The 14,506-nt window shown below is 51.7% G+C and overlaps 1 protein-coding gene across 3 annotated transcripts in view; it reads right to left on the bottom strand.

Annotated features, from left to right (window-relative positions):
* The window catches only part of PDE9A (phosphodiesterase 9A), an 81,330-nt gene that overhangs the window by 19,725 nt on the left and 47,099 nt on the right, over positions 1-14,506 (bottom strand). For all 3 annotated transcript variants that reach the window (XM_024758404.1, XM_024758405.1, XM_024758406.1), the window contains exons 5-7: positions 10,665-10,719; positions 9,693-9,763; positions 2,117-2,201 (exon numbers count right to left, since the gene is read on the bottom strand). In XM_024758404.1, coding sequence (XP_024614172.1) covers positions 2,117-2,201; positions 9,693-9,763; positions 10,665-10,719 — 211 coding nt within the window. The remainder of the gene's footprint in view (positions 1-2,116; positions 2,202-9,692; positions 9,764-10,664; positions 10,720-14,506) is intronic.

The following is a 14,506-nucleotide window of genomic DNA, read 5'->3' as shown; positions in this document are numbered from 1 at the left end:
CAAGAATCATATGTTGATGTTCCAACCCCCAGTACCTGTGACTGTGGCCTCATCTGGAAATAGGGCTGTAACAGATGTAATGAGTTAAGACTGGTCACACCAAGTGTGATTGGATTAGGGTGGCCCCTAATCCAATATGACTGGTGTCTTTTTATAAAAGGGCCATTTGGACGCAGAGACAGACACATACGAAGAAAAGGCCATGTGGAGACAGAGGCAGAGACTGGAGTGATGCCCTACAAGCCAAGGGGCTCCAAGAATCGCTGACGACCGCTAGAAGCTGGGAGAGAGGCCTGGAACAGATTCTCCCCGAGAGCCTTCAGAGGGAGCCTGGCCTTCCTGACACCTTCATTTCAGACTTCGAGCCCTCAGAACTGTGGGAAAGTCAATTCCTGTTGTTTTCAGCCCTGCAGGAGCAGCCACAGGAAACTAATACCACCTGGACGAAATTCTGTTTTTTCTCCTGCAACCTGACCCGCAGGGCAGTGCACGCCAGAAAGCACAGCAGGGCATCACGTTGCCCTTGCCCCTGCCCCAGCCTGGCTCTTATTGGAAGGATTGAATCATTTGAGAAGGGACGAGAGGCCTCATTATAAAACACCTTCTGCTTTTGAATCACTACGTCATGCCCGTGAAACTAACCTAACACTGTAAGTCAACTATACCTCAAACCAAAACCCAAACCCGAACCCCGCCTCCTGCAAGTGCTCTGTGGGCCGTGTGGCTGCAGGCGACCCTACAGAGAGAACACGGGGGACGGGGCCCAGGGCACCACCCGCTCGCCGCAGCAGACACGGCCCTCGGCCATGGGCCAACAGTCTGAGGCTGCTCGCAGAGCGGCCGGGACAGGGCCTGGCTGACAAGCTTTATCTCCCCTGGGCGTTAGGACTGGCCACAGGACGGAGGTCCACCGACTTCCCCCAAGTCCAATGGGATGAGACATCCCGAAGTCCAAAATACTTGACAAGTGAGCGGGCCACGAACGGGGCGTGGTCCCCGGAAGACATGCGCCACCCGGAGCCCGTCAGGCTAGTCCCCGAGCCCATCCTGAGGCCGCCAGCCCAGCCCCTCCCCTGCGACCACCAGCTTCCCCTTCCCCTCCTGCACCGAAGGCCCTTGCACGTAGCCACGCTTTGCAGTAAGCAGGTTGCCCTCAATTTTGAAAACTTAGGAAACGATCTTCAAGATGTTGGGTGGCCTCGTAAGCCAACCTGGTGCGCTTTCACAGGGCCGTTCGCAGGTTCATCAGTCCCGTTAAATCCTGCTGAGCCCCAGCTGTAACCTCAGCGTCCTTAGTGGCGTGGCGTCCCGGGGGTGACGGGCCACACCGTCACCATGCGGTCTGTGGACCACGGGCGTGCAGCAACGCAGGACAGCAGACAGTTGCAAGCTGGTCCCGTCAGCAGAGCACCTGGTACAGCCCCGCACACAGCGGGCGCTCGGTGTGTACAACATCCAGCATCACCTTGGCTGACGTGGTGCATCTCTGCCCTTGACCTAACATCTGCTTTAACCACGGTTTCGGCAAAGGGTCTGGCTGTAGCCCAAACCCCACTTTCCAAAAAATGCCTGGGGCATGCTTTTCCTGGATTTCGGTAGCCTGGGCCACCTCACCCTGGCTCTCCAGGGGATGTGTGGAGGGACCCTTATTCCGCGGGACAAGTGATTTCTGTGTCCAGAACGTGGCATCGCTCCCCTGACGGGCCGCTCTGTGCTATGGGGACGTCCGCACGGGATTGGGGCCTCCGGGACCCCAGGACACTCGTCCCCTGGAAGCCAAAGGCCTTTCTCCTTTTATCGTTCCCCTTTTCAAAAAATCGATGCCAACTCTGTTCAGGTTGGGGCCGTGAGTCCTAACACTTTGACCTGCAAGAAGATTACTGGCCTTTTCTGTGAAGTCATCCTCCCAGCTTCCCTCTGCCATAAACTCTCTTTTATGATAAGAAAGCTATGTCATCGGAAAGCAAATCCCAGACGGTGCCCACCCCAGCCAGAGCTGGGATCCTCCAGCTCTGCTTTCGGGGGAAACCGCCCCCCCCAGGGCCCCTCTCGGCTCCGCGTGGCCGCGCAGAGCTCTCCCCGGCCATCTGCCGCACTTGCCCAGCGCAGACCTTACCTGTTGCTTCTAGCTGCCAGCTCGTCCCTCATCTTTTTAATGTCACTCTTGCATTTCTCAACCTCCACCACTTTCAGTCCTTCCACTGGAGACCAAGAGAAACAAGGGGGTTACCATGGATACACGTGGAGGCTGGGGAGGCTGGTAACTGGGGGCTCGCCCGTGGCTCCCACGTCCCCGGGGGTGAGGGGCGGAAGCTGGCTCAGACACTGGTTCCCAGTCCCGCCCACGCCGCTGATTCTCAGGCCTCCCCCCGCCACGCGGCTCAGCCACAGCCTGTTCGTCACGTTCATCCACACGGGCCCTCGAGGACAGAAGCCCCTCCCCCTCCCCGCTTCCCGAATCTCCACTGTTCCTGCACCTACTTCTTGCTTTTTCTCCGTACCCCTAAGCGCCAGCTGAGGACACGGGACAGAGGATCTTTTATCCCCAAAAGAAAAAGGGGGTACGGGTTCCCAGGGTAGTAAAATGCAATGAAGGGCTCGGGGAGCAAAACCACAGCCTTCCCAGCAAGGATGAAAATTTCGTTAAGGTAAAAGCTTTGCATTTGAAGGTCCTGGGTAGAGCAGTTAACCGGGAGAAGCGCTGACTTGAAATGGATGAGAAATGATCAGGCCAGGTGAAGGACGAGCGGAACCTGCGCTTGGTCACGTTCCCAGGGTCCTGCAGCACCGGGTCCCCTAAGTCAGAACACTATGTGTTTTTTCATCAAAGGATGAACTGGCGCTTACGCCTGCCAGCGAGCATTCAACTTCAAGACGTTCACTCTGGCAGGTGCATATTTAGCTCAGAAACGCTGCCAGTTTTGGAACGGCTTTCAGATTAGAGTCAGGTCATAAGAAATAAAGAAGATTAGCTTTGTTTCTTGGTAATCACACCTCGATTTTTATGCAGAAAGATACTACCCACGATGCCACTCATTCCCCTTTCCATCAAGCGGCTCGGAATATGGCTAAAAATAAAATGCAGGTGATTTCTAAGAGAAAAACAAAGCAACTCAGCGACTTCCGTGGGCTTCCACCCGTCTCCCATCCAGAGGAGCTGTCAGCAGCTCTGGGGCTCGCGGCTGGGGGAATTCTCCCAGCGCCGAGCCCCCGGGCAGCCTGCCAGGAACCACAATCTCCCTGGGTGGGTTTTCTAAACATTTCAGTGTCAGGGGCCAAGCGGGGGCGAGATTATGTGGAACCACTGCTTCTTTCTGTCCAGTGGCAGGAATCTGGAGGATCTGATACTCGGATCTGGTCCCGGTGACCTGCTTCTGTGCCGTGCGGGATGCCAAGGGAGAGACTCAAACACCATCTCCACCCTCCTGTACCAGGACGCGGGACCAGCGAGGTGGGGAAGCCAGGGAACTGGACATCGGTACTTTGTGCTCCCACCAAGAGCCCACACCCTCCTTTGGGGTGCGGTGCCCTCAGAACTTTCTCGCATTGCGGACCCCATTAGGAGGTGGATGAAACCATGGGTCCTCTTCCAAGAAAAAGCACATTAGCATACACCCTTTACGGTTTGCATTTGGACCAGGCATGCGCGGCCTCCCAGACATTTCTCGGCCGCCATGCCATTGCAGGACGCTTACCCAGAGGAGGAGAGGACCACCGCGGAGCTGTGTCTGCGGGTCTGCGAATGGGACAGATGGTAGATTCAACATCAGTGGCAGGAAGGGACCCAGGAAGGGGTTGTTAACACGTGAAGGGCAGAAAATTTTGGAAAGTTGGATAGATATGGAGAAGAGACATGGCATGTGTCATAGACTTGGATCCAAAAAGTGGATCCATCTGGGGAAGAGATGGAACACGCAGTATAGAGTCCAAACAGGGTAGCGGTGCCCTGCCTGCAGGGTCCACGGGTACCATTCATTCCGTTTCCAGCATCACTTCTCTGAATACAAAATAACCTATGATCGTTGTAGAAAATGGAGGAAATACAGAGTATCTCAAAGAAGGGTATTTAAAAATTTATCCATGGGACTTCCCTGGTGGCCCAGTGGTTAAGAATCCGCCTGCCAATGCAGGGGACACGGGTTCGAGCCCTGGTCTGGGAAGATCCCACATGCCGCGGAGCAACTAAGCCCATGAGCCACAACTACTGAGCCTGTGCTCTAGAGCCCGCGAGCCACAACTACTGAGCCTGTGTGCCACAACTACTGAAGCCCGTGCGCCTAGAGTCCGTGCTCTGCAGCAAGAGAAGCCGCTGCAGTGAGAAGCCCGCGCACCGCAACCAATGGTAGCCCCCACTCGCCGCAACTAGAGAAAGCCTGCGCGCAGCAACAAAGACCCAACACAGCCCCCCAAAAAAAATTATCCATGATCCTATTGGCCCAGAGAACTCATTTAATATTGTATATATTGGTGTGTATCCTTCCAGGCATTTTTCTCCCACCCCCATGCAATCTAAATATTTATCTTTCTTAATTTAAAAAAGGCAGAATTGGGATTATGTTTTCTCATCTGCTTTTCTCCATCATCAACAAGTCAAGGGTGCTCCTGTTAGCAGCTGCCTCGTAGCTCATGGCTTTTGCTGGTTGCCTGATGTTTGATTGTGTGGTATTGAAATTGATGTAGATCAGGTTCCTTGGCCATTTATCGGGGGTGATGTTAAGATTAAGCCTTTTGGGCAACACGGAATGATAGAATTTACTGTAATGATGTTTATGAAATACAGCCTGGTTGCCAAGGAAACTGATAGTAAGTAATGAGATGGCAAAAGTGCGTTAATCAATGGAAGAGAAAAACAATGCGTCACGGGATTAAAGAGCCAGACCGCCGGGCGGAAGCCAGGAGGCAGTGAGAGCGCTCGGCGGATTCAGGCACCAGCAGACCCAGGGCTGCCGCTCCCAGGCCTTGCTGGACACCAGGATGCCTCGTGGAAGATCCTGGGGGAGTGAGAAGGCCGTCCGAGCTGGGCCTCCCCCAGGTCCTGGCACTGACACCAGGGAGGACTCAGGGTTGAGACGGATGTCAGTTTCCCACTTGTCAGTCTCAAACTTGAAACACAGGCGGGCACGGACCAGAACCCCAAACTAAAGCAGAGGCTCCACAGCCCCAGGCTGAGTGTGAGCATCACCTGGACACTGCTGTTCCCTCGGACTTTAGAAGGGGCTGTGTGGGCCTCTGTAGGTCACGGCCACCCTAGAGGACCTTTTTTTTTTTTTTTGCGGTATGCGGGCCTCTCACTGTTGTGGCCTCTCCCGTTGCGGAGCGCAGGCTCCGGACGCGCAGGCTCAGCGGCCATGGCTCATGGGCCCAGCCGCTCCGCGGCATGTGGGATCTTCCCGGACCGGGGCACGAACCCGCGTCCCCTGCATCGGCAGGCGGACTCTCAGCCACCGCGCCACCAGGGAAGCCCCAGAGGACCTTTAAGAATGATTTTCTAAGAGGGACACTGGCTTCGGGGACGGGGCCTCAGCAGGCAGGAGTAACAGCACGGTCACGGTCAGGTCACGAAGGCAGCTCTGTCCTACTCCCTTCTCCCCCTGACCCACTGGGCTCTCCTAAGAGGCTGGCTGTGGGCAGGCGAGGCCCTAGTTAGGCTGCAGAGCTTTGGAAGTTGTTTCTAGCCACGTAGGAATAGAGCCTCGGGTTTCAGCACTTCCTCCAAGGACTTTGGTAAAGAATTTGCATAAAGCACAATTTCCCCGGTGACAAAAAGAAAAGCAAGCTTTGGTTTCAGTTTTCTGGGTTGTTTGCATGACCTGGCTGTAAACTTTGCCCCATCGGGCCAGCCCTCTAGTCTGTAGGTTGTGGGCCAGGCCCCGGCAGGGACAAACGCTGAACAGGGGCAGGACTGCCCTGTGCCCACCGCAGGGCGCCTGGGCCCTTCCCGCAAACAAGGAAGGACGGGAGGGAGGGGCGCCCCTGGCTGGCCCATCTCCAACCGGGAAGTGAGGGGAGGCCCTGGATGTCCTGTGTTTAGGAAATGGCTTCTCACCTAAGCGAGACCCCAGCCTCCCGAAGAAGGAAAACATTTCGTAGAAAAGGAAGGAAAGCTTTCAGCGTGAATTAAGAGCTATGGCAGAATTTACATTTGATTCCAAAGAATTATACACTTGAGAAGGTCAAAAAAAAAAAGGCAGGAAATTCCATTTAAAACAAGTCAAATCAATGTAATGTGGTTTACAGATGGGCAGTTCTAGCTGGTGCCTCTTTGAATTCAAGAGGCAGAGAACAGCTCCGAACAGCTCACACATACCAGACAAAGTGTGTGTGTGTTTCTGTGTGTATGTACACGGGGGTTCGTGTATGTGTGCGAGGGTATGTGCCTGCGTTTCTGTGTGTGCTTACGTTTGTGTGTGTGTGTGTGTGTCCATATCTGGTCGGGTACAGCGGAGCAGCCCGGCAGTCATATTCCTGGCAGCCTTCCCAGGCCAGCAGCGCAGGCCGGCTTGCTTCTGGCAACTCTGCAGGGTCAGGGCTGACCTTCTGAGTGGCCGGGATGACCAGTTCCCCAAGTGACCTGCGGGAGAGGTCCAGCTGCAGAATCCCTGTCCTCAAAAGGCCTCCCCTGTCCATTTCCAAAGTCCCTGCGATGTCTTCGGGGGAGGCCCTGATTGCTGTGTCTGGGCGGCTCTTAGGAACTCACACCCCCCCCGGGGGCTCAGCACAGATGACGTGACCGCGCCCACCTTTGCGCTAACGCAGAGGCGGGTGGAGCCCGGGGAGCGGTCAGCCACAAGCGCCAGGAAAGGATGCGCCCAAAGCCAGGTGGAGTCCAGGGAGGACGAGGGCCCCCTCCGGGGGTGCGTGGGCCCCCATAGCCACGTTCCTGTGGGCAGCGGGCAGCCGGGAGGTGGTGGGGAGGTCAGGGGCTGATGCAGGGAGAGGTGCCAAAGTGGGCCATGGGGGGAGGCCGCTGCCCACACCCGGCCACCTGACCGCAGCTCCTGGAACCCTAACCCTAACGTCCTCTCCCTCCTGAGAAATGCAAGCTCTCTCCATCCCACTCCTTCAGTGCCCAGGTCTCTGATGCTAGAAATTAATACCACTAGTAAAAACACTAGTAATTTTGCAGTGAGCCTGAGCTGGGGGATGAAGGGGTGATGCCATCCTCCGGGTAATTTATGCGCCTGTGCATGAATTATCTGATTTACACCAGGAGCCCCAGGAGGAGATGCGAGCTAGTTTTGGAGGATTCCGGGCAAGGACATGCTGGGGAGGTCATCGGGGATCCATCCTTTAATGGTCCTCAATCCACAAGCCACTTGAAGGCAAAATAAAAACACTTCTCGGCCTGATTGGTGTCCCCTCGGCCAGATACCGGAAGCCTCTCAAGTTGAAGTCAACACAGCTCCCTGTAGGAGTTCTGAGAATTAATTAACGGCCTCTTCAACTTGTCTGTTTCCAAGGAACGGCGGCACTGGAGCTGGCTTCCGTGTGGGGCGGGGTGAAGTGGTCAGAGGCGCCGGAGGAGAGGACGACGAAGCAGGAGGCACCTGTCACCCCCCAGCCTTCCCCACCCCCCAGGCATCTGCTCTCCAGGTGGGGACTGTATGACTCTTCATCTCTGTGATTGTAGGTGGTGACTCGGCACTGAATGCTTTCTGTGTTCTTTGGCTGAACCTCTTCCCACGTCCAGAGAGCTCCCTACTCTACGGGGCTTGGTGGGAAGCTGAGCTTGTCGCCCACGGCAGAAGATGGAAACCCCAAACGCTCACGGCAGTGGGTTGAACTGTGCCCCTGTAAAGGACAGGCTCACATCCTGACCCCCAGAATGAGAGTGTGACCTTGTTTAGAAAAAGGATCTCGAGATGAGATCATTCTGGGTGAGGGTGGGCCCTAAATCCACAGACAGGTGTGTCCTGATGGGACGACCTGAATGCAGATGCAAGGGGAGAAGGCCACGTGCAGGCGGCGGCAGCCTGGAGTGACGAGGCCACACGCCAAGGCCCGTGGGCGTCCTGGAAGCTGGAGCAGGCCTGGGACACATTCCCCTCCAGAAGGAACTGACCCTGCCGACACCTTGATCTCGGACTTCCGGCCTCGCGACAGTGGGGGAATTCATTTCTGTTGTTTTAAGCCCCCCAGTTTGCAGTGCTTTGTCATGAGAGCCACAGGACACTAACACTTGCTTTCCTTGGCCGTCCTTGCAGCGAGGGTGTGGGCACCTGATTCCGCTCTGTCCAGACTCTGGATCTGTAGCTCGTGTACAGAGAAGCAGCCTGATGTATGCAGCAGTGGCCACAGGGGCTATGGGGGTCCAAGCACAGATCTAGGGGTGCCGGGGGGGTACTGTACCTCTGGGGCTCAGATCCACCAGGTCGGCATCCTCACAGCATCAGCTCTACGTGGGGTTTGGGGCATCGCTCCTGCTGCAGAGTTACTGAGCCCTGGTCCTGAGCCCTCCTGACAGCCAGGGGAGCTCCCCCAATCCCTTAGGGCAAGACCTCTTTTCTGCTCAGTACAGCCATGACCAGTGTTTGCGGCCGTGGCCGCGAGGCCAGCTGTCACAGCTGCTTTCTAACCTGCATCCTCAGGCCTTCCCCGCCCTGCTGTGGCGCTGGCTCCCCATGGGGAAAGGTGATGGTGAGAGCAGCCCCTCCAGGACCCCGGGGCTCGTTCCGGTTTTATTTACTTTTCCAATTTGCTGAGTGAACTTCAGCAGGTCACTTAATCTCCTGGTGGCTCCTTCATCACCAATGGGGAAAATAAAACTGTTCTGAAGCTCTAATGACCAAATGGATTTTTAAAATGTTGCCACACTTTGAAAAGGGTAACTATATAAATCACGATTAAAGTTATTTAGGTGAATTGGTTTCGGACATGATCCTGAATGTTTTTTCTTGTAAAAAATCCAAGCAATTCATACAAGATATGAAAAGTGACATTCAGTGAGTCAGCCAGGTAGAGTCCGTGATGCCACGACCCCGACGGCCTCAGGTTTGGAGTGTGTTTACTCATTCGGGAAGTCAGTAAATGTGGTGCCCATGAGCCATTAACCTTGGCCTTGACACTGACAAAGAGCCTTCCCGTTGTGCATTGAATGGGGAATTGCGGGTCACGCGGAATTCAAGCTTTGTTCCTTATTTGATGGACGGGCACACAAAGGGTGAGTGACTGGAAGCCGTTTTCCTCCCAGAGTTTCAGCTATTTGGTCACTGAGTCAAGACTTGGTAATGATTTAGTGGACATCCTCCCCCCAAATTGTGAAACGACAGAGTATGGGTCGGTGCTCATTTTTGTAAAAACACACAAGTTATTCTGCAGAAGTTCTTCCCTGGAGGGGCTACGTCTGGGGGCCTCACGGTGTCCTTCTGTGCTCTCCTGCACTGAAGAGCCCCTATTCCAGGGGCTGTGCTACGACAAGTACCACATTGCAAGTTACTGCATACTTATGAGATGGCACTTATAACATGTCATATGTTACTGAGTTACTTTTAAAATAGAAATAAAACACTTAAGATTCATCACTGTTCTAGCCCTTGTTAACTTCAAAGGTAACTTTCGCGCATTTCCCAGAGAAAAGACATTTGCTGTCAGCCTCAGCTCCGTTGCCATCACCAAGCGCCACGGTTTTAAGTGGTTACTTTAAGCAGAGGTTAAAAGACAAATCAGCAAAAGGGAATCAACATGCCACTCACATTCAACGCGCTTCTCTAGCACTGCCAAGTGATGTGCAACTTCAGCTTTCAGTTCGTTGATTTTAAATGCTCTAGGAAGGAAAAAACAAAACAAAACAACATAACTCATCAAATTCTCCAAGTTAAAATGGGTTCAGCCAACATCTGCTGACTCCCTGCCGTGGTGAGCCCTACAGGTGGGCTGGTGAGGGGCTCGAACAGAGGAGTTGCTTTTAAGGAACTCACGGGAGTTGGGGAGGGGTGCTGAGGGGAAGGAGGAAAAAGATACCCCTCTGAATTATCTCAAAGGTGTATTTTCCAAGATGCGAACGTAAAGCAGGTATGCTTACTTCCCCATACGTGGGCAGTGAGCAGATGCTCTCTGGGGAGGACCGTGTCCTCTGCTCACAGAGGGCATGGTCCAGCCCCACACCCTGCCCTGCTGGGCACAGACCATCTCAGGGGACCTGAGGTGCCCTTCTCCGGGAGGCTCCAACCCATTCAGTTCAACAACTCCTGGGCTTTAAGAAAATACCCTACGGCCTTTCCCCATTTTAACTACCCTCGGGCAGTGAGATGCCACAGCGAGGTGACTGAGAAATGGAAAGCACTGACCCAGAACCGGCAGGATAACTCAGAATGGAGAGGAAGCCGCACAGCTGCACAGGATCTCTGTGGACGCTGTCAGCTCTTGTAGGTTGAAGTCCTAGCCCCAGAAGAGCCAGCTGGGAAGATTACCAGCAACACGGGCTCTCGTTCTGAAAACACCCACTTGACATGGTCTGTGGCACCTGGTATCTGTTTTCCTGGACTCCATCCAAGCTGGCTTAGGTACGTAAGTCCCCAAAGGATTCCACTGGGGAGGCAGCTTCTGGGGGCAAGTGACGTATCAGAGCCTGCCGGCCGAGACAGCCTCAGAGCAAGTGGCCCACCCCAGCCATGAAGAGGAAAAGCGCCCAGCTCTGGAGATGACGTATCTAGAAGATTCTGTACCTTGAGAACTGCTCTGCCACCTGGGTCAGCACGCTCTGGATCAATTCTTCTTTCTCTGCAGACGAAGAAAGAAAGACTGATGGGAAAGGGCGCGCTGTGCGGACCACGGGTTGAACCCACACGTCGTGGGCAGCGGCGCCAACACCGTGCCCGGGAGCCACCTGGGAGCCTGGAGGGATGCTCTGGCCGCCTCTCAGCAGCAGGGCCTCTCCTGGGCCCGGGATTTCCTGTCCACCTTCAGATGCTTTTTCCCTCCTGGACTGCTTTCAGCGGTGCCTGGGCAGAGTGACCAGGGCTGAGGTCCTCCCACGTCACCAGCCATAAAAAGCAGGCAGGACTGGGTCTCTAACTACGGGACATTTTCATGTGGTGCCCTGGTCCGTTTTATGGGGGCAATTACTATGACAAAGCGCGTTCAAGGCATATTTTGAGTGCAAAACAGTGCTCTCACAGCAGGTCCCAGAGAGAGGAAGCAGGCCGGGGTGAGCAAGTTTGTCCCTTTGTTGCCGGGCACATAAAACCGGGCTGGGTGGCTGGTTTTACGAGGTTCAGGTCCCAGGCTGAATATAACCTGCCTGTCTTCCTGTTTCCTGACCGGGCCCAAGGCGGGATGCCTCATAGGAAGGTGTAGACTGCATGGCACTGTTCCAGCAACTCCACCCTCTGAGGAAGGGAGGGTTCTCCTCCTGGATCCAGATGGCCATTTAGTTCACGCCCTGAAACGCTGGGAACCTAAACAAGGCCTCCTCCTGAACTCATGTCATCTTCTATATTGACTCTGAAACCAACACAAGTCAAAACTAAACCAAGCCTGTCCAGACGAACAAAAAAACCTTGATAATCCAATCTGGCAACAGGGCTGAAAAGCTAAAAATGATCCAGTGTCTTCATTTCTAGGAGAAAGGTGTTCACCACGATGTTATTTAACACAGTGAAAACTGTAACGGCCTATGTACCCATCAGCTGCACATCACCTATGGCATGTAAGTGATGGTATATCTGTACTGTGGAAACATATTCTGCTATTAGGAATAGCATCTTGGAAAATGTTCATGTCTATTGTTAAAGTACAGTGTGATCACATTTCTGAAAACTTGGGAGGATACATTCCAAAATAATAATTGCAGTTACTTTTTGGTTGTAAGATTATATATACACTTTTCCCCCTTATTTTTGTTTCTCTATATCTAATACATTTCTGTAATAAACATATGTTAATTTCATAAACGTATTTTAAAAATTAATCTAAATCGACCTCTTGGACCTTATTCCTTCACTTGCCAAATGAAAGGGTGGACCAGATGACCCAAGGTTTCCTCTGGCTTTAGCATTCTATAACTTGATGAGAAGAAGGGAAACAACGTCTCGTTGTATCTCTTGGAAATATAAGAGTGAAAATGTCAGCCAGGAAACTTCATTGAGCCGTATGTTGAGCGGATCCAAGTTCTATCCTTCAGAGAGGCCCACACCTATCAGGGAAGAAAGGTGGTGACTCCACAGACAAGAATCACCAGAGAGAAGGTTTCACAGCCCTCCTCGGTGAACTCCGCAGGATTTTAGGTCACTTCTTCTGAAATCTTTTGCACAGCAAAGCAAACCATAAATAAGATGAAAAGATAACCCTCAGATTGGGAGAAAACATTTGCAAATGAAGCAACTGACAAAGGATTAATCTCCAAAATATACAACCAGTTCATGCAGCTCAATATCAAAAAAACAAACAACCCAATCAAAAAATGGGCGAAGACCTAAATAGACGTTTCTCCAAAGAAGACACACAGATGGCCAACAAACACATGAAAAGATGCTCAGCATCACTAATCATTAGAGAAATGTAAATCAAAACTACAATGAGGTATCATCTCACACCAGTCAGATGGCCATCATCAAAAAATCTACAAACTGGAGAGGGTGTGGAGAAAAGGGAATCCTCCCGCACTGTTGGTGGGAATGTAAACTGATACAGCCACTATGGAGAACAGTATGGAGATTCCTTAAAAAACTAAAAATAGAACTACCATACGACCCAGCAATCCCACTACTGGGCATATACCCTGAGAAAACCATAATTCAAAAAGACACATGCACCCCAGTGTTTATTGCAGCTCTATTTACAATAGCCAGGACATGGAAGCAACCTAAGTGTCCATCAACAGATGAATGGATAAAGAAGATGTGTATATATTCCATATATACAATGGAATATTACTTGGCCATAAAAAGGAATGAAATTGGGTCATTTGTAGAGATGTGGATGGACCTAGAGTGTGTCATACAGAATGAAATAAGTCAGAAGAGAAAAACAAGCATCGTATATTAACACATATATGTGGAATCTAGAAAAATGGTACAGGTGAACCTATTTATGGGGCAGGAATAGAGACGTAGATGTAGAGAATGGATGTGTGGACACGGGTGGGGCAAGGGGAGGGTGGGATGAATTGGGAGATTAGGATTGATATAAACACACTACCATGTGTAAAATAGATAGCCAGTGGGAACCTGCTGTATAGCACAGCAAGCTCAACCTGGTGCTCTGTGATGACCTAGATGGGTAGGATGGGGGGAGGAGGGGAGGGAGGTCCAAGAGCGTGGGGATATAGGTATACGTACAGCTGATTCACTTCGTTGTACAGCAGAAACTAACAGCATTGTAAAGCAACTGTACTCCAATAAAAAATATATAAATAAAAGTTTAAAAAAGTAATGTATCACATAACCTTCAAGAGTTAGTGATCTGTCTCAAAGTCTTGAGATATATTTAAAAGTCTATCAACGGGGGCCTCCCTGGTGGCGCAGTGGTTAAGAACCCGCCTGCCAATGCAGGAGACACGGGTTTGAGCCCTGGTCCGGGAAGACCCCACACGCCACGGAGCAACTAAGCCCGTGAGCCACAACTACTGAGCCTGCGCTCTAGAGCCTGCAAGCCACAACTACTGAGCCCGTGCGCCACAACTACTGAAGCCCATGCACCTAGAGCCCGTGCTCCACAACGAGAGAAGCCACTGTAATGAGAAGCCTGCTCGCTGCAACTAGAGAAAAGCCCACAAGCAGCAACGAAGACCCAATGCAGCCAAAAATAAATAAATTTAAATAAGAATATGTTTAAAAAAAAAAGTCTGTCAACGACTGCAGAACACATATTCTTTTCAGGTGCCTACAAAGTGTGTACCAAAATAGACCATATGCTGTCCACACACACACACACAAAAACCCGCAACAAACGTAAAGGAACTGCAACCATATAGAGTATGGTCTCTGACCTTTAAGAGAATCAAACTAGAAATCAGTAACAGAAAGATAGCAGGACAATCTCCAAACACTGTGAAGCTAAACAACACACTTCTAAGTAATACATGGGTCAAAGAGGAAGTCTCAAGGGACCTAAAAACAGACACTGAACTGAATGAAAATGAAAATACAACACATCAAAATTTAGCTGTGGGACACAACTAAAGCAGCGCTGAGAGGAATATTTATAGCACTACATGCTTGCATTAGCAGAGAGGAAAACCCTCAACAAATAATCTAAGAACCTAAAAAAAGAAGAGCAAAATAAACCTAAAGCAATAGCAGAAGGAAGGAGATAACAAAAAGCAGAAATCTATGGAACAGAAACAGAAAAACAAGCAGAAAACCAATGAAACAAAGGGCCGGTTACGTAAAAATATCAATAAACTGACAAATCCCTGGCAAGACTAAGAAACACAGATCACCAATATTTGGAATGAAAAGGGGGACAGCACTACAGACCCTGCAGACATCGATAGGATAACAAGGGAACAACCACAAACGACTCTAAACACATAACTTTGACATCCTAGATGAAAATGGACCAATTC

This window comes from Neophocaena asiaeorientalis, unplaced genomic scaffold (assembly GCF_003031525.2).
Source record: "Neophocaena asiaeorientalis asiaeorientalis breed wild unplaced genomic scaffold, Neophocaena_asiaeorientalis_V1.1 scaffold45, whole genome shotgun sequence".
Lineage (NCBI taxonomy): Eukaryota > Metazoa > Chordata > Mammalia > Artiodactyla > Phocoenidae > Neophocaena > Neophocaena asiaeorientalis.
This window is presented reverse-complemented; position numbering and strand designations above follow the sequence as displayed.